Source organism: Pneumocystis murina (assembly GCF_000349005.2).
Source record: "Pneumocystis murina B123 chromosome Unknown supercont1.12, whole genome shotgun sequence".
NCBI classification, from domain to species: domain Eukaryota; kingdom Fungi; phylum Ascomycota; class Pneumocystomycetes; order Pneumocystales; family Pneumocystaceae; genus Pneumocystis; species Pneumocystis murina.
The window spans coordinates 272,894-297,761 of record NW_017802370.1 but is presented as its reverse complement, the minus strand read 5'-3'; the positions used below and the strand labels follow the sequence as shown (position 1 = coordinate 297,761).

The 24,868-nt window shown below is 28.8% G+C and overlaps 12 protein-coding genes and 1 non-coding gene across 13 annotated transcripts; 7 read left to right on the top strand and 6 right to left on the bottom strand.

The window, feature by feature from the left end:
• Positions 1–9: 9 nt before the first annotated feature.
• PNEG_02207 (hypothetical protein) lies at positions 10–679 on the top strand (the record flags this gene model as incomplete). Its single annotated transcript, XM_007875999.1, has 2 exons — positions 10–69; positions 113–679. 2 exons carry the CDS (start codon positions 10–12, stop codon positions 677–679), a joined length of 627 nt encoding a protein of 208 aa, XP_007874190.1.
• A 504-nt stretch (positions 680–1,183) lies between these two features.
• On the top strand, positions 1,184–2,212 carry PNEG_02206 (hypothetical protein). The gene is made up of 3 exons (XM_007875998.1): positions 1,184–1,340; positions 1,389–1,661; positions 1,711–2,212. The coding sequence occupies exons 1-3, from the start codon at positions 1,211–1,213 to the stop codon at positions 2,049–2,051; spliced, it is 744 nt and encodes a 247-aa protein (XP_007874189.1). The 5' UTR covers positions 1,184–1,210; the 3' UTR covers positions 2,052–2,212.
• Positions 2,213–2,371: 159 nt separating this feature from the next.
• PNEG_02205 (hypothetical protein) lies at positions 2,372–3,313 on the top strand. The gene is made up of 4 exons (XM_007875997.1): positions 2,372–2,432; positions 2,475–2,788; positions 2,836–2,939; positions 2,987–3,313. The coding sequence occupies exons 1-4, from the start codon at positions 2,389–2,391 to the stop codon at positions 3,257–3,259; spliced, it is 735 nt and encodes a 244-aa protein (XP_007874188.1). The 5' UTR covers positions 2,372–2,388; the 3' UTR covers positions 3,260–3,313.
• A 184-nt stretch (positions 3,314–3,497) lies between these two features.
• Positions 3,498–3,851, bottom strand: PNEG_02204 (hypothetical protein; the record flags this gene model as incomplete). Its single annotated transcript, XM_007875996.1, has 3 exons — positions 3,498–3,669; positions 3,713–3,795; positions 3,849–3,851. 3 exons carry the CDS (start codon positions 3,849–3,851, stop codon positions 3,498–3,500), a joined length of 258 nt encoding a protein of 85 aa, XP_007874187.1.
• An 807-nt stretch (positions 3,852–4,658) lies between these two features.
• PNEG_02203 (hypothetical protein) lies at positions 4,659–5,975 on the top strand (the record flags this gene model as incomplete). Its single annotated transcript, XM_007875995.1, has 4 exons — positions 4,659–5,343; positions 5,389–5,547; positions 5,592–5,680; positions 5,730–5,975. The coding sequence occupies 4 exons, from the start codon at positions 4,659–4,661 to the stop codon at positions 5,973–5,975; spliced, it is 1,179 nt and encodes a 392-aa protein (XP_007874186.1).
• Positions 5,976–6,484: 509 nt separating this feature from the next.
• On the bottom strand, positions 6,485–7,324 carry PNEG_02202 (hypothetical protein; the record flags this gene model as incomplete). Its single annotated transcript, XM_007875994.2, has 2 exons — positions 6,485–7,096; positions 7,139–7,324. The coding sequence occupies 2 exons, from the start codon at positions 7,322–7,324 to the stop codon at positions 6,485–6,487; spliced, it is 798 nt and encodes a 265-aa protein (XP_007874185.1).
• A 488-nt stretch (positions 7,325–7,812) lies between these two features.
• Positions 7,813–12,375, bottom strand: PNEG_02201 (hypothetical protein). The gene is made up of 7 exons (XM_007875993.1): positions 12,078–12,375; positions 9,408–12,034; positions 9,079–9,362; positions 8,905–9,037; positions 8,652–8,859; positions 8,337–8,608; positions 7,813–8,294 (listed from the first exon to the last, which is right to left on the bottom strand). The coding sequence occupies exons 1-7, from the start codon at positions 12,370–12,372 to the stop codon at positions 7,848–7,850; spliced, it is 4,266 nt and encodes a 1,421-aa protein (XP_007874184.1). The 5' UTR covers positions 12,373–12,375; the 3' UTR covers positions 7,813–7,847.
• A 354-nt stretch (positions 12,376–12,729) lies between these two features.
• Positions 12,730–12,803, bottom strand: PNEG_05039. Its single transcript has one exon. It is a non-coding gene; the product is annotated as a tRNA-Ile (tRNA).
• Positions 12,804–14,664: 1,861 nt separating this feature from the next.
• Positions 14,665–16,672, top strand: PNEG_02199 (histone deacetylase RPD3; the record flags this gene model as incomplete). Its single annotated transcript, XM_007875992.1, has 10 exons — positions 14,665–14,722; positions 14,770–14,790; positions 14,846–14,855; positions 14,901–15,003; positions 15,050–15,167; positions 15,219–15,293; positions 15,340–15,447; positions 15,498–16,013; positions 16,056–16,289; positions 16,335–16,672. 10 exons carry the CDS (start codon positions 14,665–14,667, stop codon positions 16,670–16,672), a joined length of 1,581 nt encoding a protein of 526 aa, XP_007874183.1.
• Positions 16,673–16,766: 94 nt separating this feature from the next.
• On the bottom strand, positions 16,767–18,771 carry PNEG_02198 (hypothetical protein). The gene is made up of 8 exons (XM_007875991.1): positions 18,517–18,771; positions 18,291–18,466; positions 18,103–18,245; positions 17,866–18,053; positions 17,751–17,818; positions 17,592–17,706; positions 17,340–17,546; positions 16,767–17,295 (listed from the first exon to the last, which is right to left on the bottom strand). The coding sequence occupies exons 1-8, from the start codon at positions 18,763–18,765 to the stop codon at positions 16,948–16,950; spliced, it is 1,494 nt and encodes a 497-aa protein (XP_007874182.1). The 5' UTR covers positions 18,766–18,771; the 3' UTR covers positions 16,767–16,947.
• Positions 18,772–19,572: 801 nt separating this feature from the next.
• On the top strand, positions 19,573–21,713 carry PNEG_02197 (hypothetical protein; the record flags this gene model as incomplete). The annotated part of the gene is made up of 11 exons (XM_007875990.1): positions 19,573–19,660; positions 19,785–19,825; positions 19,895–19,915; positions 19,961–20,009; positions 20,053–20,128; positions 20,172–20,267; positions 20,314–20,443; positions 20,493–20,613; positions 20,665–21,005; positions 21,049–21,415; positions 21,469–21,713. The coding sequence occupies 11 exons, from the start codon at positions 19,573–19,575 to the stop codon at positions 21,711–21,713; spliced, it is 1,575 nt and encodes a 524-aa protein (XP_007874181.1).
• Positions 21,714–21,881: 168 nt separating this feature from the next.
• Positions 21,882–23,015, top strand: PNEG_02196 (diphthine synthase). The gene is made up of 5 exons (XM_007875989.1): positions 21,882–22,028; positions 22,073–22,197; positions 22,237–22,466; positions 22,517–22,648; positions 22,689–23,015. The coding sequence occupies exons 1-5, from the start codon at positions 21,894–21,896 to the stop codon at positions 22,928–22,930; spliced, it is 864 nt and encodes a 287-aa protein (XP_007874180.1). The 5' UTR covers positions 21,882–21,893; the 3' UTR covers positions 22,931–23,015.
• Positions 23,016–23,284: 269 nt separating this feature from the next.
• On the bottom strand, positions 23,285–24,847 carry PNEG_02195 (hypothetical protein; the record flags this gene model as incomplete). Its single annotated transcript, XM_007875988.1, has 5 exons — positions 23,285–23,738; positions 23,785–23,882; positions 23,931–24,194; positions 24,241–24,498; positions 24,551–24,847. 5 exons carry the CDS (start codon positions 24,845–24,847, stop codon positions 23,321–23,323), a joined length of 1,335 nt encoding a protein of 444 aa, XP_007874179.1. The 3' UTR covers positions 23,285–23,320.
• Between the last annotated feature and the right edge of the window lie 21 nt (positions 24,848–24,868).

Below are 24,868 nucleotides of genomic sequence, written 5' to 3'. Positions count from 1 at the left end.
TTCTTAATAATGACAAATGTTAATGAAATAGATAAGATTTTAGAAAATGAAGATGCAGAATATGCGAAGGTTTAGTTAAATTATTAAGGTTTTTTAAGTTAATATTTTATAGGATCAAGAAATTGAAAGAATTTTGAATGCTTTTAGACTGGATGCATATTCTGTCTTGGATCTTCAGCCAGGAGTAAGCACTAGTAATATTCAAAATGCATTTCGTAAAAAGTCACTTTTAATTCATCCGGACAAGACAAAAAATCCTAAAGCTCCAGATGCATTTGATCGTCTTAAAAAGGCGGAATCAGAGTTAATGGATCCTAAAATTCGTGAGAGATTAGATACGGCATTTGCTACAGCAAGACGTATGCTAATACAAGAGCGTAAATGGACACTGGATCATCCAGAATTAAATACAGAGGCATTTCGAATAGAAGTACGAGAAAAAACAAAAAGTGTGTTGATTGAAGATGAACTTCGAAAAAGAAAAGCTCGTCAGATTAAAATGGCAGAAGAGGGAAGGGAAAAAAAACGTCTTGAAGATGAAGCAGAAGAACGGAAACGAAAAAAAGAATATGACAAGGCTTGGGAAGAAAATCGGGAAAATAGAATCAATAGTTGGCGCGATTTTCAAAAAGTAGGTCCTCAAAAGAAGAAAAGACAAAAGCAGAAGGTTCTTGGTTAATTATTTGCGATTTAATTAGATTCTTAATAATAAATCAATTTATTGTATAAAGTATATTAACAAAAATTCTCGTATTAATTCTTTTTTCGAAGACTGGAGTTATTTTATTTCAAATAAAAAACATATTGGCGCCGTTTTTCATAGGAAAAGAATGAAAGATTTGATTATTTAATCTATACGTTTCGTCATACAATATAAATATGATCTAAATACTTGGTTTTTCAAAAATATTGGTATTAATGTAAATTTTTCTCTATTAAGTATTACTTTTACTGTGTTTTTATTTGATATGATATTTTTAAACATGATAATTTGATGGTCATGATTAGGATATATCTATTCTATAATATAACTCGTTTATTGATGTATTAACTATGAATGTAGTTACTTGATTGTTTCAAAAACAATATTAATTGTTAATTTAAAATTATTAATACTTTATTATTATAAATCTCGTAAGGTTTTAAAAAATTATTTATACTATAAAAAATAATGATATATAAGAAATTATAACTTTTATTTTCTAATAATATGGAATTAGAGAAGGTTCCTGTTTCTACAGAAAATAATGAATTTTCATATGTACCTACAAATGGATCACTTTATCCACCTTCAGAAACTATTTATATCCGTAACTTGTCAGAAAAAGTAAAAATTGACGGTAATATTGAATGTTATGATACTTTTAAATGTTCTTATATGAGTTTAGTTTTGAAAAAATCTTTAGAGGCAGTTTTTTCATCATATGGTACTATTTTAGATATTGTTGCGCATAAAAATATACGAATGAAAGGACAAGCGTTTGTTGTATTTGATTCTATTAGTTCTGCTCAGAAGGCAATTGCTGATGTTCAAGCATTTAAACTTTTTGATAAGCCTATGGTTTTGCAGTTTAGTAAGACAAAAAGTGATGCAACAGTTAAAAAGTTTGGAACTCTGGAAGAATTTGAAGAACATAAAAGACGAAGAATAGAAAAAAAGGGTCTGATATTATATTCTTTTTATATGTTTGTGTTAATATTTTTTCAAAGTGAACCGTAAAGTAATTCAAGTAAAAGCGCCCCAGACTACTACTACAAAGAAAAATGTTAGTAAAAAGGTTACTCAAAAACAACCTACAATACCTGATGAATATTTGCCTCCACATAAAGTTCTTTTTCTTCAAAAGTTGCCCGAAAATGTTACAGCAGATGTTTTATCTGCTGTATTTGGACGTTTTTCTGGTTTTAAGGAAGTTCGTATGGTTCCTGGAAGGGCTGGCATTGCATTTGTTGAATATGAGAGAGATGAAGATGCAATTGTTGCTAAACAAGGAACTGTTGGTATGTCTTTGAGTGGATGTGTCATCTCTGTCAATTACGGACGTAAATAAATCTCAGATTCTCAGATTTTTAAATTCTCTTTATATTTTTTTATTACAAAATCTATTTAGAAGGATTCAATATACTATTATAGTATACAATATTTTCAAAATTTTGTTGCATTTTATAACTATTATTCTTTATATATACTTTATATATTTTCAAAAAAACAAACTTTTATATGTTGAATTTCTAATATAAAAATTAATATTTAAATAACTTGAAACTGACTGTTTGACTCTTATTTTTATACTTTTTTGTTTCTCGTCTAATTCATAAGAATTAATGACTAAGGCTACGATATCCGACTTATTTCTCTAGAATTTAATATTTAAACGTTTATAAGCTATGGGCGATCAAAGTCATAGGGAAAATGTCTTTCCAACAAGACAGTAAGTCGTTTTACTGAGTAATATCAGCTAAAAGATGGAAAGGTCATTGGGTATAATGAAAACTAAGTTGAAAGGAGCAATTACAGGACATTCTTTGCTTAAAAGAAAATCAGAAGCACTTTCAAAACGGTTTAGGACAGTTATTGGGTTAATTAATGATGTAAAGAGGGAAATGGTACAAGCTATGCAGTTGGCAGCGTTTTCGCTTGCAGAAATGAATTACGTGATGGGAGATGATGTTAAATATCAGATTTTTGAAAATACACAAACTTCTTGTTGTCGTTTAAAAACGAAATACGAAAATATTAGTGGTGTGTTCTTGCCTATTTATGAATGTTCAATGCGAAATATAAATGGTATTTGCATACTTTTCAAGACTTTATATAGTTATAATGAATATTAGACCATCGATTTATTGGTCTTGGAAAAGGTGGACAAAAAGTTCAGAAATGTCAGGAAATGTATACTAAAGCTATTGATGTTCTTGTTAGGCTTGCTTCATTGCAGGTTTTATATTGTTATGAAAGATATGAAAGGGAATTTATGAAATCTAGACAGCCTTTATTATCCTTGACGATGTGATTAAAATAACGAATCGTCGTGTTAATGCTATTGAATATGTTATTATTCCAAAAGTTGAGAATACAATCAAATATATTAACTCGGAACTTGAAGAACTTGAACGAGAAGATTTTACAAGACTTAAAAAAGTCCAAGTCAAAAAAAAGGTAGATATTGAAAAGGAAAATAAAGAAAAAGAGCAAATGAAAAAGGTCATAATGGTGAATGTTCTTGAAAGTAATGAGGATACCGATATTATTTTTTAAATATTTTCATAATTTTATGAATTTCTATAAAATCATGGTGTATTCATTTATACATGAATAAGACTCCAAAAGTATTTGTATTTCCTTGTATATAAATAATTGTTTGTCATATTCAATTTTTCATTAATTAAATGATTAATGTTTTCATGTTATATATAGCAGCGTTTGTATAGTTTTTTATTATTCGACATTTATTTAATCTTTATAAATGAGTTGTATTACATTCATAATTAGATAGTCAGAAATCATCTTTAACAATGGGAAGACCACATGGCAAAACCATTTTTTCAATCATATTTAACCGAACTCGTTCTCTACTATCATTACTTGCAACTGCAAAAAAATTTAACATATGAGGATGACCAAGGTATGAAGCATATGAGTCTCTATGCTGATTTGCAATCCATTCACTAAATATTGTTTTTTTTTTTCTATAAAAATCTAATAACCTACTATTTTGTTGTATCCGCATGTCCTGTTCCAACATACTTTTGTTGAAGTTGTTCAAGCTGAGATTGAATTCTAAGCTTATCTGCCTAGAATATTAAATGTTAGTATGCTAATTCATGTATTTTTTTAATATTTTCACCATTTTAAATTATATATATATAATTAGTTTTGATATAATTTTATCAAAAAATTAAGGGACACATTAACATTTTATCTTAATATTCTTCTATAAAAATTTATTTTTTTATTTATAAAGTTAAAAAACTATAGAAATGCCTAGTTAACTCAAGTATTTTATATAAAGCTTATTTGGAATGGCATTTTGGCGGACAACGGCATGGCGTACGAGATTAACTACATCCCTTTTTTATGCAACAGCCATGGCTTCTCTTTTAACAGTCAGTCTTTCATCTATAATTCCTTGTCCTGCCTATACACGTGGGTCTAAAGTACAAAATATGGATACAGAAATAGATTCAAAGGAAGAAAATTATAATTATGATTTAACTTAATATTAAGTAAGTTAAATAAATTGAAATTTATATTATTAAACATTTAGTTAATATTATTAATACATTAATAATATTAATTTTTTATTATAAATATATTTTGTGTTTTTTATACAGTAAAATATTATATATCTAAACGTATATGCTGAGGGTTATATGCGCATTATATCCATCATGTAATATATTATGTTTGTTTTTTGTACAGATGAATATTCTAATGCATATATATTGTTTTTTTGAAATGGATTTATATTTGTAACATTTTTTTCTATCAAGTTTTGTTTAATATATATTAATGTATTGTTTAAATCATTCTAGTTTTATTTTTTATCAATATTTTTACATTTTTCTATATGGTTATTATATACGTTTTATGATTTTTTTAATTAAAATATCATTTTTACTTTAATCGAAAGAATTATTATTTTTTTACTTAATATATGACATCAATTTTTGTTCTCGATGTTCCTCCAGGTTCAACATTTGGTATCGACGGTCATTCATGGATAACAGGTCATCGTTTTTGTGGGGTTCGTGGTCTCTCAAATGGTCTTCACTGGGCTTATTATAATATATCTGGCGCTAAAAAAGATGTTGGAAATAATATAGAAAATACACAGTTAAAAGGACTTGAAAGTTTTTCTCAGGGCTTTTTTTTCTATGTTGATTGTTCAGTATTAATTTTTCAATATAATCATTATAAAGAGATGATTTTAGAAACAGATGTAACAGCTTCGGAGTTAGATATAATTGAACCGTGGTTAATTCCTTTTCCTGATGAAAATGGGATATTAAAAGGTTTTGATGAAGATCATATAGATAAAACACGAGATGGAAGGTATATAGACGATGGGCATTGTTTTTATCATTTAATTGCATGGGTTACGCGTAATATGCTTAATTGTCTATTTCCATCTGGATGGCATGTTACATCGATTACATCATCTAATTTGGATGAGGTATTGTCAGGTTTGCCAGCAATTGAAACAGAACCTGAAATAGTGTTTTTGGCAATTAATTCGCGACGTACATGGCGGCCAGGTGCATTTGGTCGAGAAGTAACGGAGGGTTTTCTTGATAAGAGTTGGGAATTGGAACGAATTCTTCAACATGTGTGTTTAGGAGGTATGTCTATATAATTGTTTGCTTTTTGTTATCTAAAATCTTTAGATTCTGGGCGGTTTTTGGGTGAATTTCAATTATGTTTTATTATTTTTCTTTTTGTTTCTAATGGGTCATGCCTTGAGCAATGGATGAGAATGTTGACCCTTGTTTCTTCGTGTTGTCGGGCTATTTCTGTTTTTCCTGATTTTTATGTGAATTGGATAGGTAAATAGGTTGTGGATTGAAATTTTTTATTTAATTTTTTTTAGATATACTTATGATACAATTGCTTTATTGTCCGGAGGAAATTTATCAAGATATTTTTCAGGAACGTAATTTTCTTAAAATATCTCTTAAGGTAGTACGCTTTCTTTTCTAATTTTTTTGTTTAACATTTTTCTTTTTAGAATTTACGTCGTAATCTTTTTGATGCACAAGTTGGATCTGCGTCTATAAGTGCTGTTAAAGATGCATTTACACGACTTTCATCTGCTGTAAAGCAAAAATTTTGTTTAAATATTGAAACACAACCTGAAGTATCTATTCGTTCTTCCTTAGTTTACGGAATTGAAAATGATGAATTGATTGACACGAGTGAAAGTAATTCTATGGCTGATGATTCAGATGATGATCCAGTTATTGTGCTTTTATGAAGATTTGTTTTAGATATTTTTAAGTACGTCTTTTTCAAGAATACACTACTTGTGGATATAATTATATATATACTCTGAAGGCGATGTTTCGACTCTTTACTGGAATATGATGAATCACATGATTTTATATGGAACTGAAACATAGTAGTGTATTTCGTCTTGAAACGATTAACACAAAAATTCGGTTTATTGAAGATAAATGTATTTTAATATTTCAAGGGAGCTAAAATTAATATACATTAACGATTTATAGGTATTATATTTGTTTTTTCTTTGAATTTTATACATTTTAAGCATGTAATATTTAACTATATTTTGTCGGATTCCGGATTGATTAAGGTTACAAGGAAAACAAACGTATTTAGCAAAATGACTGAATAATTTAATGGATCTTTTGAATAGTGTTTCTAGACCTTTTTCGTTTTTTATATTAATTTTTATAAGATACATTTTTTTGAAAAAAAAATAGAAATCTTTATATTCAACGAATATTCAACGATTAAATTGTTTCATGAGCATCTTAGATGAGGTGAAATATTAGGACTAATAAGCATAGACTGTCGAGGCCGGAGTTCGTATTTTCGTTTTATATTTAAATGGTTTTTTTTTGATTTTTTTTTTAAAGATATTTGAGATAGCCATTGGGTATCGGCTTTTTTGATAGTATCATGGCTATTATGTTGTTTTGATTGTGGTGAATGAAATGTGATAGGACTCATGAGACTATGCTGAGTTATATTAGAAGAGCTTTGCTCCGTTTTTTGTTGATTAAATGTTTCCTTGTTTTTCTTTATATGGGTAACGTTATTTGAGGCGAGAGCTGATAGTCTTTTTATTGAGTTTTCTTTCGGTTCTAACAAAGACAATGTCTTTTGCAATCTTCGTTTAATGTTTTGGTAGTGTTGTTGATATGTTAAAAACGTATTTGAGGGGAGTGCAAGTTCATATAATAAGCGGTCGACTTCTCGACGAATTAGATTAATTTCAACGGAATATCTTTGAGATGCTTCATGCATTTCAAGTGTTAATAATTTATGCTGCAATGTGTGATGTGCAGCGCTGGCACGTTCTGAACGCAGCATTTGTGTAAGCATAGTGATATGTTTAACAGCTTGAAGCAGCTTTGATGATTAGTAAAAAACATTGAAAACCTTTAAACTTACTGTTTCTCGAGTTTCATCAAGGCTCATGGTAGAAATTTGTGCTGGTGTTGGTTCGTTCCAGGAATCAAGTATGCTGATATGAGTATCAGGTGGTGACAAAATGTTGTGTAGTATGTATTCATTAGGAGAATTAAATGAAGGTGTTTTGGGTGATTTTGATGATGATTCTGGCAATATTTCTGACATATTTTTACATTAATCTAAATATTATGTTATTGAATAGGATTTAGAAGTAGATATAACAACGTCTAAGAATACTTTTATATAAGTTTTTAAAGATCGTTTAAACACAATCTTTTGATGGTATTTTCTGCATGTTAAATTGTCTCTGACTTTGTATAATTGGGTCGTTGAGGCAACCGTTGACCGATGTCGGACTTAAACATCAATGTCATTTCCGCTAATACTCAAGGGCACATAATGTGCTCGGTGACATTGAAAATAATCATTTAGTATAATGAAATTTAAATATTTATGGATAATATTTTGCATTTCTTGTCTTTTAGGAGACTATAAATAGCTAAGATATATTTTTCAATGTTATGAGTTGATTATATACATATGCTTTATTCATTGTCACGTGACATGCTTTCATTAGATATGTAGGTATATAAAATTTGTTACGGATATGTTTAAATGTCTTAACATATGTTTGAGGATGTCGTGCTGAATGTTCTGGCAACTTGTGTTTAATTTTTGCTTAAAAAAATTATGAAAAACTGAAAATGCTTTGAAGATTAACAAAACGCCGTTTATTATGGTTTAAATAAAGTTTTGTGATATATCTTAATTTCTCAAATCGCTCACGATTATGTTCTGCACAAACAAGAATGGATTCTGGGTTGGGGAAATTGTTGGCAATAGCCCGTGCTTTGTCCACGTCAAAAAGACTATCATAATAAAGTAATTGATTGTAGAGGGTTTTATCTGAGTATTCGAAACGCATCTGGCCCTGGCAGTTTTTGATTGAACATCGTTTTCCGTATACACCAATTTGTCGAGTACGATTTGCACAAGATGGATCATCACATAATAGCCATGCATTATAGTAAATATCATTCTGATTTCGAATCTGTGACTCCAGCTGTGCGCTAATTGTATAGATAGGGAATTTTTTTCCACATATACAGAAAATTCCTTCCAGATTTACAAATTCCTGGTTTAATTAAATAAAATAGATATGGTTGTTTGAAAATACCTTAGATTTTGCAAGCCCTTTAAAGTCTATTTTTTCATTACATTCATTGCATGTTAGAATTAAACCTTTTACATCCTTAAAACGTTCTTCGTCGGTTAAACGTGATTCATATGTACAAAATTTATATTCGCAATTATTGATTTCATTGATTTGATATTTCCTCACATCAAGTCCTAAACATTCAGCAAGTCTTGTACGATCGGTTCCTTCAATAGGTCCACAAAGTCGTTCTATAGGCGGAAGAATTTGATTTGCTAAGTAATAGTTGTAGTCTATTTTATTTAATAAATTAATATACATTTTAGAAATAAATACCAATTTTAATATTTGAAGATTTTATTACTTCTTGAGGAGTGCATGCTCTTTCTGCGACATGCCTGTTATCGTTTTCATTGCCAGTAATGATATATGCAATAATATCATTAACTTTTACAATGTCTCCTTTCTCTTTCTTTTTAAGAGCGACCTGAACATGAGGCATTGATTTTCCATTTGGATATTCTTCTGGGTTTTTTCCAAGTTTCTAAAATATATTAATATAGATTAAATATATTGCTGGTTTTAAAACATTGTAAATAATGAATTTTGCGGGCTGAAACTTGCCATCACGCATTTTATTTGCAAAATCTCTCAGGAAATCGTGAATTTTTTCTACAACATATTCTGTTTGGTTACCTGATAATATTTGATCTAAAACATAACTATGCATATTAAAAAAAATATAATCTGTGACTTTTCTTACGAAGAAGCTTCTTTTGCTAAGATACAATATTCTCTTCTTTTCATATCTAGTCCTTTTACATCAATTCTAGGCACCATTTTCCCTTCAATTTCTATTAAATGTAAAGCAGCATATTTTTTTTTTGCATGCAATAACATGCGTTGATAAACATTATCAATATCTATTTCAAGAAACTTATATCTTTCATTTACATGTTTTTTAAATTCATTACCAATTTTTATTGCTTCTTCAAATGTTTCAATATTTGTGTTAATCATAATAGAGTCTGTATCTCCATATATTACCTAATAAAATTAAAATCATTTATTTTAATATTTATTATTGCATACTTGAAGATTTAAACTGTTTGCAAGCTCTTTGGTATTTCTTAAAATCTCTCTACCTTTGTATGTAATAAGGATAGCTAATGGTTTGGCATAGAATCTCGACTTTGTATATCCTAAACAACCATACATAGAGTTTGCAGTTAATTTTAAAGCTTGTTGTTTGATATCCCATTGTATTTTTTGAATAATTGAGGCGTTTTTATCTTTTAAAAGGTTTTTTATCTGTTTTCTTCGATTAACTAAGGTTGCAATTAGTCTCGGAAGAATTCCTTGTGGTGTTTGTTCGTCTGGAAATTCTGGTATTTTGTCGTCTTTTTCACAATCATGTCTATTAACCGTCGTAAAACATATATTATACTCTTGAATAATGCTGGGATATAAACTATTAAAATCCATAACAAGTATATATTTGTCATATAATCCCTTGATTGGTTCAAATACAAGACCTCCTTTATATTTATCCTTTTTTTTTAATGAAGTGCTAATACTTAGTTCTTCCTCTTCTTCAATATCTATAATTTTGGATTTTATGAGAGCTTTATCTGGACAAATGTACTTTTCGCGATTAAATTCATGCAATAAAATGTATTCATTTCTTTCTGCTCTAGATCCCGATAATGTTTTTGCCCAGTTATTACCTGATAAATTTGTTAATTGTTTTGTAAGAGGAAGTATTTGTATTTTAAAAGCAATAGCTGCAATAAAATAGGTATCTACTTCACAATGTATAAGATATTCCATCATTCCTTTTGCCGTACTGGTCCATGAAAGAACTGTTTCTTTATCATCAAATTCGTGCCGTTTAATACCCAAATGAAGATGACAGAGTTCAGATAATGTCCAAGATTGAGCTTTGATCAAACAACGACCCAATTCATTTGCAAGATCACATAATAAACGACCAGAGACTAATAGTTTTTCTGCAAATACACCCGAACTACCTGATATTTTAGGCCATTCTTTTCTTCTAAGACGGCCAATTCGGTGCCAGTTCATTGTTTTTTTTTCTTTCATTCTTGATAATAAAATACTAAAATCTACATTGTCCCATTCATGTCCCAAGTAAATGTCAGGATCCGCATTTTGAATCTTTGTTAAGAGACAATTTAAAAGTGAAGATTCTGTTTTTTCAATTTTAATAATCCCCTTATGACTTTTAATTAAAGATTCAAATCCTATAGGAAAAAACTGTTGAATAGGCCTAACAATAGTAAATGTTTGACAGGGTAGATTATTTGCTGGTGTCGGATCATCTAAGGATATATTTTCATATATTCTCATACTTGCAGCAACAATTTCTTGTTTATTCTCCTTATCGTTTATAATTTTCCTCAGAGCAATACTCATAAGAGTTAAGGGGGGAGGGTTAAGGTCTGATTCTGAAATAGGAAAAATGTATTCTGGATTGATGACTCCTAATTCAAGTTTGCACCAGGAAAAATTTTGGCAAATTTCAAAATATGGTTGTTTAATTTGTAACCAACAAGGGCCCATTATTCTCTTATATAATACAAATTGTTCAAATAATGATGTATTGACACCGAATACACGACTGAATGTATTTCCAGAAATATCTTGAGGAAGAGAGGGTTCCGTATATGGATATAAAACTTTTAAATAATCGCATTGATATGGTACATCAGGAAGTTCGAAAGCATATTTTCTAGTTGCTGGTTTTGATTTAAATTCATTAATTTTAAATTTCGCAAGTAAATTGGATACTTCTTCATAAACATCGCTCATAGAAACTTCTTGTTTTAATTCTTGATTTTCCAATTTAAAATCTCTAGGTAAGAAATATAGATTTCTCATTATACCATGTATTTGAACAAAGCAACTCACATAATTTTTAGATTTTTTATTATATGTTTTCCCAAAAAGACATAAAGAATTGTTGAATTCTGTATAATCTAACCAAAATATCTTTAAAGAATTATCTTCTTCTATGAAATCTTGAAAATTTTCTTTTTTTCCTATATAATATAAATTTTCTGGGTTATTCACGACATTTAAAGTATTGTTTAGATTCAGCCATGATGATGCATCTACTGTCTCAAGCATTTGAGAAGGTTTGTTTTCTGTAATGGGAGGGTTTGTTAGAGTAATTGGATTTATTTTCGATTTCTCGTATAAAGTATCGTTATTTTTTGGAAAGTTATGTTGTACAAGCTCTTTTACTTCAAAGTCAAAGTCATTTTCATCTTCTGATTCTGCCTTAAGTTTTTCAAATGCTGAATTAATAGGTGATGAAAGTGCATATGTCTTGGATGGTAAATTTGATGACATAATATCACTTGATGGATGACTAGATAGGTGATAATCATCACTTTCTGGATGCATTGGTGAACTTGAAATTTTCTGTTTTCTGTATATCGCACTAGCCTTTTCTAATCGATTATAAATACTAGAATTGTTTAATGGAGGTGATGCAAGACGTTTTCGAGGAATAGATGCGAGTTCTTGTTTTCTTTTTAATATTAATTCTGTTTCCTCGCTGTCCATTTTTCCAAGAATATCAGCCATAAAGTCCATATCTTCTTCTGTTGTAGGTTTAATTGTTGGAATTGTCGGCTTTTTTTTGAAAAAATGCTCCATCTTTTTATTTTTTACCTTTTTTTCCTCTTTCTTGTCTAAAAAATATATAAATTCTTTTCTTATGTATTTAAAACTTACAATATAGTTTTTCCTCTTCACTAGACATTTCTATTTCACTTCTTTCCCATTCTTCTGTTCCATTATCTGCATATCCCTCTCCATGATCATCCACTACAAAATCATCCTCATTAAGACGTTGACGAACAATTGCACGATATCCTTCTTCATCTACTAAATCATAGACTTGATCTTCTTCTATTACTTTATATGATTGAAGCCGTGTTTTTCCTGCTGCTTTAAGTGCCCGAAGCTCCGCAAGCTTTGCATGAATTGTTTTTTTGGAATTTGAACGTTGACCTGCTTGACTTGACATGTTTTTCCTTGTCTTTTGACTGATTAAAACAATAGATTAAGGATATTTCAAGAAAAAAATAGCTTGAATTTTAGAAATCGGTTATTAGGTTGTATAATTTGATAAAAATCTTCATTAAAATTATTAAAAAATGCCTTTAAAGTCTTAAGCAACTAAATGATATTCTTTATTATTATGAAGCTTATGAATTGAATTCTCTATCGGCTTAAATAAACTAGACTTAAAGTAAATATAACAAAGCCGTATAAGTAAATAAATGAATAATGATATTCATAAAGTTTTGTATTGAATTATATTAATATATAATTATTATTTCGTCTTTAAGACAAGTTAATTAGAAAAAAGTTAGGTTAGATTTGCCCGATACAGGGCTCGAACCTGTGACTTTTGCGTTATTAGCACAACACTCTAACCAACTGAGTTAATCGGGCTTTTTAGTAGAGCACATTTTTGTTAATTATAAAGATTTAAATGTTAAATTTTTTAATATTTGTAAATATATTTTAGATATTAGACATTAAGAATAAATATTAATTCATATTCCAATAAGTAATGTTCATAATCTACTTAATTTATTTAAACGGTAAAAATGGGCAGCTTTAATGAATGAAATTTGTTGACAATATAAGTTTTTTTATTTATTTGTTGTATAAATTTTTCTATTAATGTTTTTGGATTACTTTATTTAATGTCATTACGAGTTTAATTATTGAATTTTGTAATTTCATTTTTTTGGTTTATTGAAATTGGAGAATATTCGGTATTTTGGGGGATTTTTATTTAAAATTTTGATGAAAAATCATTTTTAGGTTTTATGATTGCATGTGATCTGTTTTTAGTCATGAAAGTGGATATTATAACGGAACTGCATGATAATAATGAGATTAATTTATTGTTAATTACATCTTCATATTAGAAATTGTTTTTTGTATATTTTTAGATGCAATTAATTGGAAAAAACTTTATTAATGTGGTTCAGGAATCATTGGTTTTGTTTTTAATTGTTTATCTTTAGTATTCTAGAACTAAATATAATTGGATAATTATACAAATAGTTGTTTTTCTTAAAGAAACTTTATCTGATGGTTATTTTGGAAAAAAATAATAATTTAATTATTAGAAGAAATTTAAATTAAACGATATTTTAAGTCATGGAAAATCTAGTAACAATGGAGATATTGGAATGTTCTAAATAAGTTGACTTTGCTTTAGCATCCAATATCTACAGTAATTATTATTATGTATCTGGTGCTTTTTTTGTGTTTTTTTGTGTATTAGGAAGGGTTAATTTTTATTTAAGCATAGGAAGGGTTGATTTTTATTTAAGCATAGGAAGGATTCTTTACTATTTTTTAGTTTACTTGGTTTTTTACTTTCTATTGGACTTATTTGATGTCAAATTTTTTCTCTAGCACATTAACATTTTATATCTATGCAAATGAATTTAGAAAATTTGGGTTTTATTTTCTCTAGTGTTTTGGCTATTATTATAAAAAAATCATGGGATTTATGAAGTTGAAATTCGTTTTTGAGATATAATTTTTTGGGCTTAGATTCTCTGCTTGATACATACATTTTTGCTATTGGCATTGTTAGATATTATTGTTGGTTTATTTGTGTTTTTGGATTATTTATTTGTGAATTGGGAACATCCTTCATACAAATCATCATACTAATTTTATTATTGATCCTCAATATTTGACAACTATCTGAAGATATTTGTCTGGTCTTAATTATAAATCATCTAATAGATAAATTTCTTTAATTATTTATAGAAAAATTTTCGGATTTTTGATCTTGGTTATTTTAAGATTTTTTATTAATTTATTTTTTTCTAATTTTTTTAGTTTAATTGCTTCTTATGCTGTTCTTGTCTTCGCTTTTATTCTTCAATTACTTATACTTGCTATTCTTTTATCTAACTATTCTATATTCATTAATTTATATATCGACTTTTTATAGGATTAATAAATTATTCATCATAAGTCTTGTCAATAATCTTCTTAAAACACTGATTCTTAAAATAACATCTTTTAATAAAGTATATATATTTCTATATTTTTGATTTTTTTAATTTACACTTTCAACTTTTTGCTATTAATTTATATTTTGTATTTATTACAGATATTTAAAATAGTACTTTTGATTGGATAGATATTTGCTTTTATGCCTTGTTTTTTTGTATTTTTTATTTATATCATCATTTTATATAAAATCTGGATTTTTTTGTTCATCTCGTTTTCAACTCATCTTTCGTACTTAAGGAAAAAAGGCCTTGTTTGAAGCAAATTGATGGCTAGTCAGGCGAAAATTTTGGATCCAATTGCTTTGAACGGGCAATCTCCTAGACGTATCTTTTTTTAAAAAGAAAAAACCTTTTATCTAATGATTGTTTAGGTGTAGCATACTTTTATGATTGTAAATTTGTTTATTTATTTGTGGATTTATTTCTAACGTATTTCACTTATTATAGCAGATGTAGGGTATTGTTTTGTGCTTTTTTCCTGGTTTTTTTTTCTTATTTTTAGGAATTATGCATATGGCGCTGGTCATCCTATGAAACCTCATCGTATTAGAATGACACACTCACTAATTATGAACTATGGACTGTACAAGAAGATGGAAATTTATGTATGTCCTTGTTATGTTTTTTTTGTTTCTTTATTCCAATTTTTAGAGAGCTAAGCCTGCAACAAAACATGAGATGTGTCAGTTTCATTCAGATGATTATATTGAATTTCTTTCTCGGGTAACACCTGAAAATATGGATAATTATATCAAAGAGCAGGGGAAATGTGTGTTGTTTGATGTGCGTTTTTTTATGTTAATTTTTTTATATTTTATAGTTAATGTTGGAGATGATTGTCCTGTCTTTGAAGGATTGTTTGAATTTTGTGCTATTAGTGGAGGTGGAAGCATGGGTATGTGGTATTTATTTTTTTTTTCTTTTTATTTTTGCATTTTCAGAGGGTGCTGCAAGACTTAACAGAGGTAAATGTGATATTGCATTAAATTGGGCAGGTGGATTGCATCATGCAAAAAAATCGGAAGCTAGTGGATTCTGTTATGTAAATGGTTTGTATATTTGAAAGAAGATTGGCAAATTATTGTTAATATTTGGTAAGATATTGTTTTAGGCATTATCGAGCTTTTGAGATATTATCCTAGGGTTCTTTATATTGATATAGATGTGCATCATGGGGATGGTGTGGAGGAAGCATTTTATACTACTGATAGGGTTATGACATGTTCATTTCATAAATATGGAGAATATTTTCCCGGTACAGGAGAGCTTAGAGATATTGGGGTTGGAAAAGGGAAATATTATTCTGTTAATTTTCCTTTGCGTGATGGTATTGATGATGAATCATATGCTTTTGTTTTTGAGCCAGTTGTTTCAGCATGTATGGAATGGTATCGTCCAGGTGCTGTTGTTTTGCAATGCGGGGCAGATAGCCTTGCAGGAGATCGTCTTGGTTGTTTTAATTTGAGTATGAAAGGGCATGCTGCGTGTGTTAAATTCGTTAAGAAATTTGGATTACCTACATTAGTTTTAGGAGGTGGTGGATATACAATGCGAAATGTTTCTCGGACATGGACTTATGAAACAGGTTTAATTAATGATGTTGAGATAGGACCTGGTTAGTATGTTTTTTATTATATTGTTATTCATATAATCATAGAAATGCCGTTTAATGATTATTACGAATATTATGGGCCTACATATGATCTTAATGTTCCTGCAAGTAATATGCAAAATATGAATTCAAAAGAATATTTGGAAAAAATAAAAACAGAAGTTTTAAAGAATCTTTCAAGAACAAAATTTGCTCCTAGTGTTCAGATGCAAAATGTTCCTCTGGATAGAAATAATGATTCTGAAGAAGAAGAAGAAGACCCTGATAAACGCAAAAACAGTTAGTTTAATTTTTTTGTTATACGCGTAAGGCTGATTTTTTAAGTTTTATGGAATAAAAATCCCCAACGATCTGATGAGTTTAGTGATTCTGATGATGAGGGTGATGGGAATCGTCGTGATTTTACTTTTTTTGATTTTGTAAAAAATAATTCTGATTTTCAAGACTCTTCTAAAGTTGGGCTTAATGCTGAAGAATTGGAAAATAATTCAAAACATAATGATTTTAATATTAAGTCTGAGTACAATGCGGGAGTTGTAGAAGTAAAAAATGAGGATATTGAATTAAAATTTGAGTTAAACGCAGAAGATAGTACTGTATTTAATTCAGTATCTTCTCCGATATCGACGATGGATAATGTAAATAATAATATGGCTATTTGAGATGCTTTAGTATCTATGTCACAACTATCAAAGATGTTTTTTCTAAAGGGCTTTAATGAGTTCGTGCTAAAGATTGTAGAAATTATAAGTTTTGTTATTTTAGAACTGTAGATAGTATTATAATAATATAGGAAGATTATGTGCTGAAAAAATAAAATATCTTTAATCTATTTAATATCAGATTATGTAATTATAAAACTATATTTTAGAAAGTGCCTGTTTTTCTTTTTATACGTAAATATTAGTTTTTTCTTTGAAAATTTTAATTTGTGAAATTATGTAAACTCTAAATGAATAATTGAAAACAGCATATTTTGTAATACATGGATGCATACAGAAAGTGCAGCTGGCAAAATATCAGGGAATTCCATCATATCCTTCAATGCCTCATTCGTAACTTCAAACTTAAAAAACAATTTCATTATTAATCTTGTAATAAATGAGCTAATAAGTTCAGATGCCCAAACTACCAGCGTAGCAAAAAAGGTTAGTTTAAACGAATATACGTCATCATTAGATGGTACATCGGTGCTAAATGTGAAATAAGGATATACAGATTTATTGGGTCCGAAGTGAAGAATGCAAACCCATCCTAGAAACGAAATCATAGTTATGTTTTGTGCCTTAATGATTAGCGAATTCATTAAATATAGAAATAAATAAATACCAATGTTTTAATATAAAATGATCTTCCAGAGTTTTTTTTATATTCTTGGTAATCGATTTGACTTTTAGTGAAGAATAAATATCCTTTGTATGCCCATTTTGTCATAAGAGCTGGGACGATAATGATTACTGTGAACGAACTTGCTCCTTGTATTACAGCAAATTGTTGAGGTGAATGAAGTCTAGCGTATAGATTTCGAACATAAATCTAAATATTTAAGTTTTAAAACATATATAAAATATGAGAAATAACTTGTAAAGTCATTGCATAATATAGCTTAAAAACCCATGCTAATGATTCACTTTTGATTTTATAACTTAAAATCCAGACAGTAATCATATCCAATATATACACTGTTGTAATCCAACTATATATTAAAGTTAATATAATCTAAAATAAAAAAGTACTTACGAATATACATAGAGAAGGGCGTCTGTACTACTATGAGGTAATGTTTTTAAATATAGTCTAGCATATGCCTATATTATTTAATATAGTTTTTAATAATTTTCAAAAGGAAAAATACTTCACCAGCAGCAAATGCTGCTAACCCGATAACTAATATCAAACAGAACCATAGAAAACGGATATAACTTGAGGGGAAATGTGTATCAAAAGTCCTGTTGAAAAAAGTTTCTTCTGTATAAGACGATGAATGGCAATTCATATGTCTATGTGAAGCACGCAAAACCGCAAATGCAACAACTATCGGACCTTTTTAAAAACATAAGCGTTGAAACAAACTTTTGAGATAGACAAATACCTGCCATAGTACAGAAAGTTAAAAGAATCCATGTTAGTGTATATTCCGCTTTTTCTGAAAAAAGATAAATCAAACTCCCGAGAAAAACAGAAAATGTCCAAAAGAATGTATATGATATAGCGCCTCCTAATGATGCAGGCCACCTATAGTTATTAACAAAAGGCGAACTCGTTAAAAATATTAAAAACCAGTTAAGAGAAAACAAATTAAATAACTTAGTGATCCATAATAGACCAATTGCATTATAGAATCCGTAATATATAAATAAAAAAAACCAAAAATTAAGGCATTTCTTCCTTAAAGGTGATAGAGCATTATTTGTAGATTCTGATAGAGGAAAAGGAATAGCGCACCAAATAAGAACCTAATAAATACCTTAGTTATCCTAAATTACCACAAAGGTGATCGAAAAACAATTACTGATGGCAAAATATTAAGTATAAATAATCGTCTCCAAAACCCATAAAGGATACGTTTAATAATCTTTTTTTGAGGTGCAATTACAAGACCTTCAAGTAACGTGCTGTTTTCATTGAACTCCCCTTCATACGTTCCCTCTTCAAACCATAATGTTGAAATACTATTACTATGTTCTCGACTTGGTGATGTCCAAAAAAGTAGAGATTTTCGTCGCGGAAGAACACGATAGCGACCAGATATCATCCGAGAATCTTCTTTAATGTATCCCCTCAGCCTTCTTTTTTTCTTATTTTATTATTCAACTTACCTGGTGGAGAATATGTTTCATCTCCTTGATTAAATGCAAAGATGTTTAAAAAAGACATAATCAATTATTTTGAGGGCCGAAAAGCCCCTTTGGGCTAAAATAAAGCCCTTTTTTTTATCTTTAGACACTGTATTGATATGTTTATGCGCTCAAATAATGCCTTTTTTTTAGATTTTTGTCCACTTAATTTTGGACGTTATCTTAACCTTAGAGCGCTTGTTTAGAAAATATCGCTTCTGCAACCCAAATCATCCTAATTTATTCTTAATTATTAAATTTATTCAAATATTTTAAATAAGTATAATTAATAAGGCTTTTCCTTTTTTTTACCTGTTAATATAATCTGTTTCTATTATTTTAATATTTTTAAATCATATTCCACTGTAATTTCTTATATTAAAAGATAGATTAGAATAGAGATATATAATATATAGAATATAGTATTTATGAAAATTTGGATCTCATAGAGTATATTAAGTTATATGAGGCAGTTTATTAATGTATATTTATCAAATTATATTTGCAGAGTATATTATTCGTTTTTATAAATGACTAATTTTGGGTTATATTTTTATAAAGTTGCATTAAATTTAACTTTGAGATGATTAGGATGTTTTCTAAGTAAAAAGCTTTTAAAGTTTATAATATTGTTAATATGATAGGTTTTGATGGGGTAGTTATATATATTTAATTTAAAAAATATACACCGTTTTGATAAAATTTATTGAAAAAAGACATAAATTATGTCATTGGATTCAGGTGTCAAGGAGGGGCTAAAATATGGAGTTTATGAAGAACAGCTTTCTAATGAAGATGAAAAGCAACTTGTGAGTTAAATTTGAAAATTTTTTTATGGCATTTTGGAGAGTTAACGTATGATCTATGAATTAAGGTAACGATGAGTATATAAAATGGCGTTACGGGTATCCAATTTTATAAATGTTGGATTGAGAAGGCTTTGCCCTACCGTTAGAACTTGAACTAGGTCATACTAGCGTAAGGAAATGCCATTAAAAGTTATTTGTTTTTTTTTCTTTTCTCTGAAAACTAATAATAATTTTAAAGTTATCATTAGGATATATACAGGTAAAAGGTAAAAATGTTTTCGATATAATTTAATATTTTCTTTAGTCTTTGCATAGAACATATCAATTTTTTGATAATTTTTCTATTGGCTTTGGTTAATTTAAATATTTTGTAAATTGGAATTAACAGTGATATAGTAGCGTTATATTTTGTTGGTGGTATAAGGATTGTTTATACAACAGGTATACTTGCTGGAGGACCACAAGCGTATTGGTATAAAATTTTTTGAATTACTTATTTTTTTAATAAAAACTAGGATAAGTTATCTTATCTCATGTTTTGGAATGTGTATTACAGCTGCTGTTATGGCAGAAACATGTTCAGCGCTTCCTGTGTCTGGTTCCATTTATTTGTAAACTTAAAGAAAATGGTATCCTATTTTAATGTTTTTTTTCTAGATGGGCTTCTAAGTATGCTTCACCGAAATATAGAAGATTGATAGGGTTCGTTGTGGCTTGGTGGTCAATCAGTGCATGGGTGAGTTTTGTTGCTGGCAATACACAAAGTGCTGTTAATTTTCTTTTATCTGTAAGGCAATAAGAGGAATTATTATTTATAACTAATTAAAATGGTAAAGGAACTTCCTATTTTTGGTGTGGATTTTCCGACATTTACAAATGTCTTTAAGTTTAGAGTTGTTCAATGGTTTTTTAGTGAAATTTTACTGGCTCTTTCTGTTTCATTAAATTATTTTAAACGTATGTTTATTTATTTTGCATTATTTATTTGTTTTTCTAACTTTAATTTAGCTCAGTTATTTAAGTATGTACTTCGCATGTCATCTATGATTATTATTTTAGATTTTCTTTTAAATGTGATATGGTTGCCTATTGGTGTCTCAAAAACGTTTGGTTTCCAAGATATAACTTTTCTTATGAAAACATACAATAGCACTAATGCTGTTCCAATATGGAATTGGTGTTTATCTTTTCTTTCGACTTCAGGTATACTTGTTGGGTTTGATGCACCTGGTCATATAGCCGAAGAAACAAAAAATGCCAGTCTTGCTGCAGCTCGATCCATTTTTATCAGTGCTTTTGTGACTGGATTGTTTGGTCTTCCTATTGTCTTTCTTTTTATTTTTTGTTCAGTATATGAGTTTTTTTTTCATTCAATTAATTTATATTTGATAGCCCAAGTTGGATGTTTTGTTTTCTTTGGATGTTCCTCAACCATTTGTATATTTGTATTCACTGGCTCTTGGTAAAAAGGCACATGTATTTTTAAATCTTATTGTTGTTCTTGGTCATCTTTTGAATACAACAGTTGCTGTTTTATCTTCTTCTCGATTGGTCTACGCTGTTGCTCGTGATAGTGCGTTTTCTATGTTTGATTGGCTTTCTAAAGTGGATTCTTGGCGTCAACCTAGGAATTCTGTAACATTAGTTTGGATAGTATCATCTATTATTCTCTGTACAATACTTGTTAGTCAAGTTGCATTTACAAGTCTCATTAGTGCAATGTCTCTTCCAACTGTGTGTGCATATGGATTAATAGCATGTGAATATATTTATCTTGATATAGAATTTATTGTTTATGTTTTAATTTTCTAGTTTTACGTTTGTTACATAAACCGGAGGATTGTTTACAAGCCAAATGGTCACTTGGGAGATTTTCTAGGCCCTTTCAGTTCATTACTTTTATCTGGTGTATCTTTATAGTTTCTGTTCTTGCTTCTCCTTATCAATTCCCTGTCTCTGCATTAACCTTTAATTATGCACCAGTTATGCTTGTCCTTGTAACATTAGGTAGTCTGATAGTTTATTGGATGGCCCCTCATAATAATTGGCTTATATAAAATATTTTCAAATGATCAATGAATATATATCTTATAGATATAATTTTTTAATGAAATAGTTAAATAAAAATACTTTATTTTTTTAATACTAGATATATCTGGCGTACATATATAGTGTATTTGTCTTTTAATTCTTTTGTATAATCCTTCGTATGCACAATTAAGAGGAAAAAGTGCATTATGTTGTACCTTATAGGGCTTGGTCTTGCTGATGAAAAAGATATCAGTGTAAAAGGTTTAGAAATCATTCGTCAATGTCAAACTGTATACTTAGAAGCTTACACAAGTATATTATATGTGAGTAAAGAAAAGTTGGTAAGTAAATGGTTTCTATTATAGAAGTATATGACATATATTAGGAAGCGTTTTATGGCTGTTCAATTACTCTAGTTAATCGTGAAAAGGTTGAATATGATGGTATCATGTTGTTACAAGAGGCTCGTGAAATGAACGTAGCGCTGTTGGTAGTGGGTGATCCTTTAAGGTGAGAAATAAATGTTTAATTGAATATTAATGTAAGTAGTGCAACAACACATGTTGATTTGTTATTAAGGGCACGTCAAGAGAATGTTCCTACGCAAATTGTACATAATGCATCAATTATGACAGCAATTGGTGCAGTAGGTTTGCAGTTATATAATTTTGGGCAAACGGTGTCATTAGTTTTTTTTACAGAAACATGGAAGCCTAATAGTATTTACTTTAGAATTAAAGAAAACAGAGATTTGGGACTACATACTTTGATTTTATTGGGTAAATAGGCATATAAAGGCATATTGTATATTAATTGAGGATGAGGGTAGATTTACATGTACAAGAACCATTACTTGAAAGTTTTATAAAAGGAAAAAAAATATATAAAGAGCCCCTCTTTATGAGTATTTCTCATGCAATTGATCAGCTTTTGGAGTTGGAGTTGTTATGTCATGAAAAAGGTTTTTTGATTATATTTTTTTAGTATATTTAATTTTTTAGTGTATGATGAGTCAACATTGGCTGTGGGTGTATCGAGAATGGGGTCTTCGACTGAGAAAATAGTTGCAGGATCATTGAAGCAATTAGCTTCTGTTGATTTTGGTCCACCCTTGCACTCTTTAATTTTGCTTGGGAATAAAATACATATTATGGAAATAGAGTATGTAAGGGAATTTGCATTGGATATAAAAATATTTGATTCACTTGCGCAACAACAATTCCCTTCACTTTACAAAACGTAGTAAAATGTATACATTGAATTATAAAATGATTATTTGGTAAAAAGTCTATAAAAAAATACAAAGCCTGTTTATCTTCAAAATTGCAATTGTTTTTGATTTATCAGTACAAGATTTTTTACAAATGTATACATTGATATTATATTTAGAAAAAAATAATGTATTTTTATTGAATATAATGATTTCATATTAAATAGCCCTGGCTTGTTTTTATATGTTAAAAAAAATTATATATATAATTTTTTATCTTTTTTCTTTATTATATGATATATAATATATATTAAGAGCAATGTTTTGAATAAAATCGGAGTGTTAGTAATTATATATGGAAAATATGATGTATTATACATAAAAATCCCCAGAATCACATAAAAAGTTTTTATTCAAAAATAGTTATCTTTGTTTTGAATGAAGTTCCTGCATGCGCTTACTTTCTTGGCGGCTCAAATAATGAAATACACTTTCATGAACCCAATCTTTGCTATAAAATTCACTTCGTTGTTTATCTTCGATACCAATACGTTCACGAGAATCATTATCTCCAAGTATAATTTCCAAATCACGAGATTGACTAGATAGCCATTTCTTGATGAATACCGCAGGATTTTGCGCAAATCTTTCAAAAAAACTGTGTTTTACTTTAGAACTGTTAATTTCTTGAATAACTGAAGCAATTTGATCATCTAATTCTTCTATTTTTTTATGTGAGGATATCGAAGAAAGAATATTTATCATTTTTTCGCGTATTGGATCATCTATATCTACTTGAATATCATATGCGAATTCTGATATATTGACGCATTTATCCGTACTATTATAGATAAGAAAATAATTGATGACTTAGAATTTAATGTTACCAAATCGTATATTTAATAACAATTGGATCCATTGGAAGTAAATGATTATTTATCATTTCTGGTATTTTTGGAAAGAATATTCTGTCCATAGAAAAAATCTATGATCGATAAGAATATTATTTTTGTTTTTTGTGAATGTTTTAAACCTCTTTTAAGTTTTCATCACAATTAATGATCCTTTTTTCCTCGTCATCTTGTAGCTTATGAAATTTAATATATTCCCAAAGTCCCATAATGATTTCTGGGTGAGTTTCTGATTTCATATCAAGAATTTGACTTAGTTTGGGACTTAGCTTATATTTTTCTGGATATTCATTGAGATAAATCAAAATTCTAATATCTATATTCATGTCCCCTCTTCTTTTAATTTCAAGACCGTCAAACTCTGCATTTGATGATGATTTATGCCACTTTATAATATTAATTTTGTTTACTGTTTAAAATTATAATGTATACTTTAGCAATGCTTCCGTTTGATAAAAACTTATTGTTTTTATCCAATTCCACTACAATACTTTTGATAAAACTTGAAAATTTTCTTCGTTCTTTTGCTATATCTGTGTTTCCTAATAACTTTCCTTCTATACGAAGGGTCCATGTAGGAATCATTCCCGTATCAAAATCAAATGCATGATGATCCAGACCTTTATCTGTTACTTGCCACGGTTGGTTGGATGAAATATTTGAAACAAACACTCGAAGTGTTCCTTTTATCTATTTTTAAACTTATAAATGGTTTTTTACTGAAAAAAAAATATGTACTTACTTTGGAGCCTTTATTAATCGCATCTTGAATATCAAACCTCTTTCGTGTTATTACTGCATCTAATCTCCTCTCAATATCCCGAAGTTCATGGTATAATTTAGAATCTGGAACAAGTGCTTCTATTTTTGCTGAAATAGAGCGATCTGTAGGACGTTGTCTTGGTTTAGGTGTTTTTGGAAGTTTCATAGATTCATTAGCAGACGTAATAGACCTTTTACTAAGGATAGTGTGTGGCTGTTGCTGAGCAGATGTATTATAAAGGCTTTGTACAAAATTCAATGGTACTGCACGATTCATCGGAAGTTGTAAAACGTTTGA

Bases quoted from the DNA above. Each gene is read 5' to 3' on its own strand.
- PNEG_02206 (XM_007875998.1), top strand. From the start codon at position 1,211: ATGGAATTAGAGAAGGTTCCTGTTTCTACAGAAAATAATGAATTTTCA. The intron at 1,341-1,388 runs GTAATATTGAAT...ATATGAGTTTAG, and splicing joins AGAAAAAGTAAAAATTGACG to TTTTGAAAAAATCTTTAGAG. The intron at 1,662-1,710 runs GTCTGATATTAT...ATTTTTTCAAAG, and splicing joins ACGAAGAATAGAAAAAAAGG to TGAACCGTAAAGTAATTCAA.
- PNEG_02205 (XM_007875997.1), top strand. From the start codon at position 2,389: ATGGGCGATCAAAGTCATAGGGAAAATGTCTTTCCAACAAGACA. The intron at 2,433-2,474 runs GTAAGTCGTTTT...AAAGATGGAAAG, and splicing joins AATGTCTTTCCAACAAGACA to GTCATTGGGTATAATGAAAA. The intron at 2,940-2,986 runs GTTTTATATTGT...TATGAAATCTAG, and splicing joins TTAGGCTTGCTTCATTGCAG to ACAGCCTTTATTATCCTTGA.
- PNEG_02201 (XM_007875993.1), bottom strand. From the start codon at position 12,372: ATGTCAAGTCAAGCAGGTCAACGTTCAAATTCCAAAAAAACAATTCAT. The intron at 9,038-9,078 runs GTAAGAAAAGTC...TAATATGCATAG, and splicing joins TTAGCAAAAGAAGCTTCTTC to TTATGTTTTAGATCAAATAT. The intron at 8,860-8,904 runs GTTTTAAAACCA...AATATATTTTAG, and splicing joins CAAAATTCATTATTTACAAT to AAACTTGGAAAAAACCCAGA.
- PNEG_02198 (XM_007875991.1), bottom strand. From the start codon at position 18,765: ATGATATCTGGTCGCTATCGTGTTCTTCCGCGACGAAAATCTCTACTT. The intron at 18,467-18,516 runs GTTTTTCGATCA...GGTATTTATTAG, and splicing joins ATATTTTGCCATCAGTAATT to GTTCTTATTTGGTGCGCTAT. The intron at 18,054-18,102 runs GTATTTGTCTAT...GTTTTTAAAAAG, and splicing joins AACTTTCTGTACTATGGCAG to GTCCGATAGTTGTTGCATTT.
- PNEG_02196 (XM_007875989.1), top strand. From the start codon at position 21,894: ATGTTGTACCTTATAGGGCTTGGTCTTGCTGATGAAAAAGATATCAGT. The intron at 22,467-22,516 runs GTAAATAGGCAT...GGATGAGGGTAG, and splicing joins ACATACTTTGATTTTATTGG to ATTTACATGTACAAGAACCA. The intron at 22,649-22,688 runs GTTTTTTGATTA...TTAATTTTTTAG, and splicing joins GTTGTTATGTCATGAAAAAG to TGTATGATGAGTCAACATTG.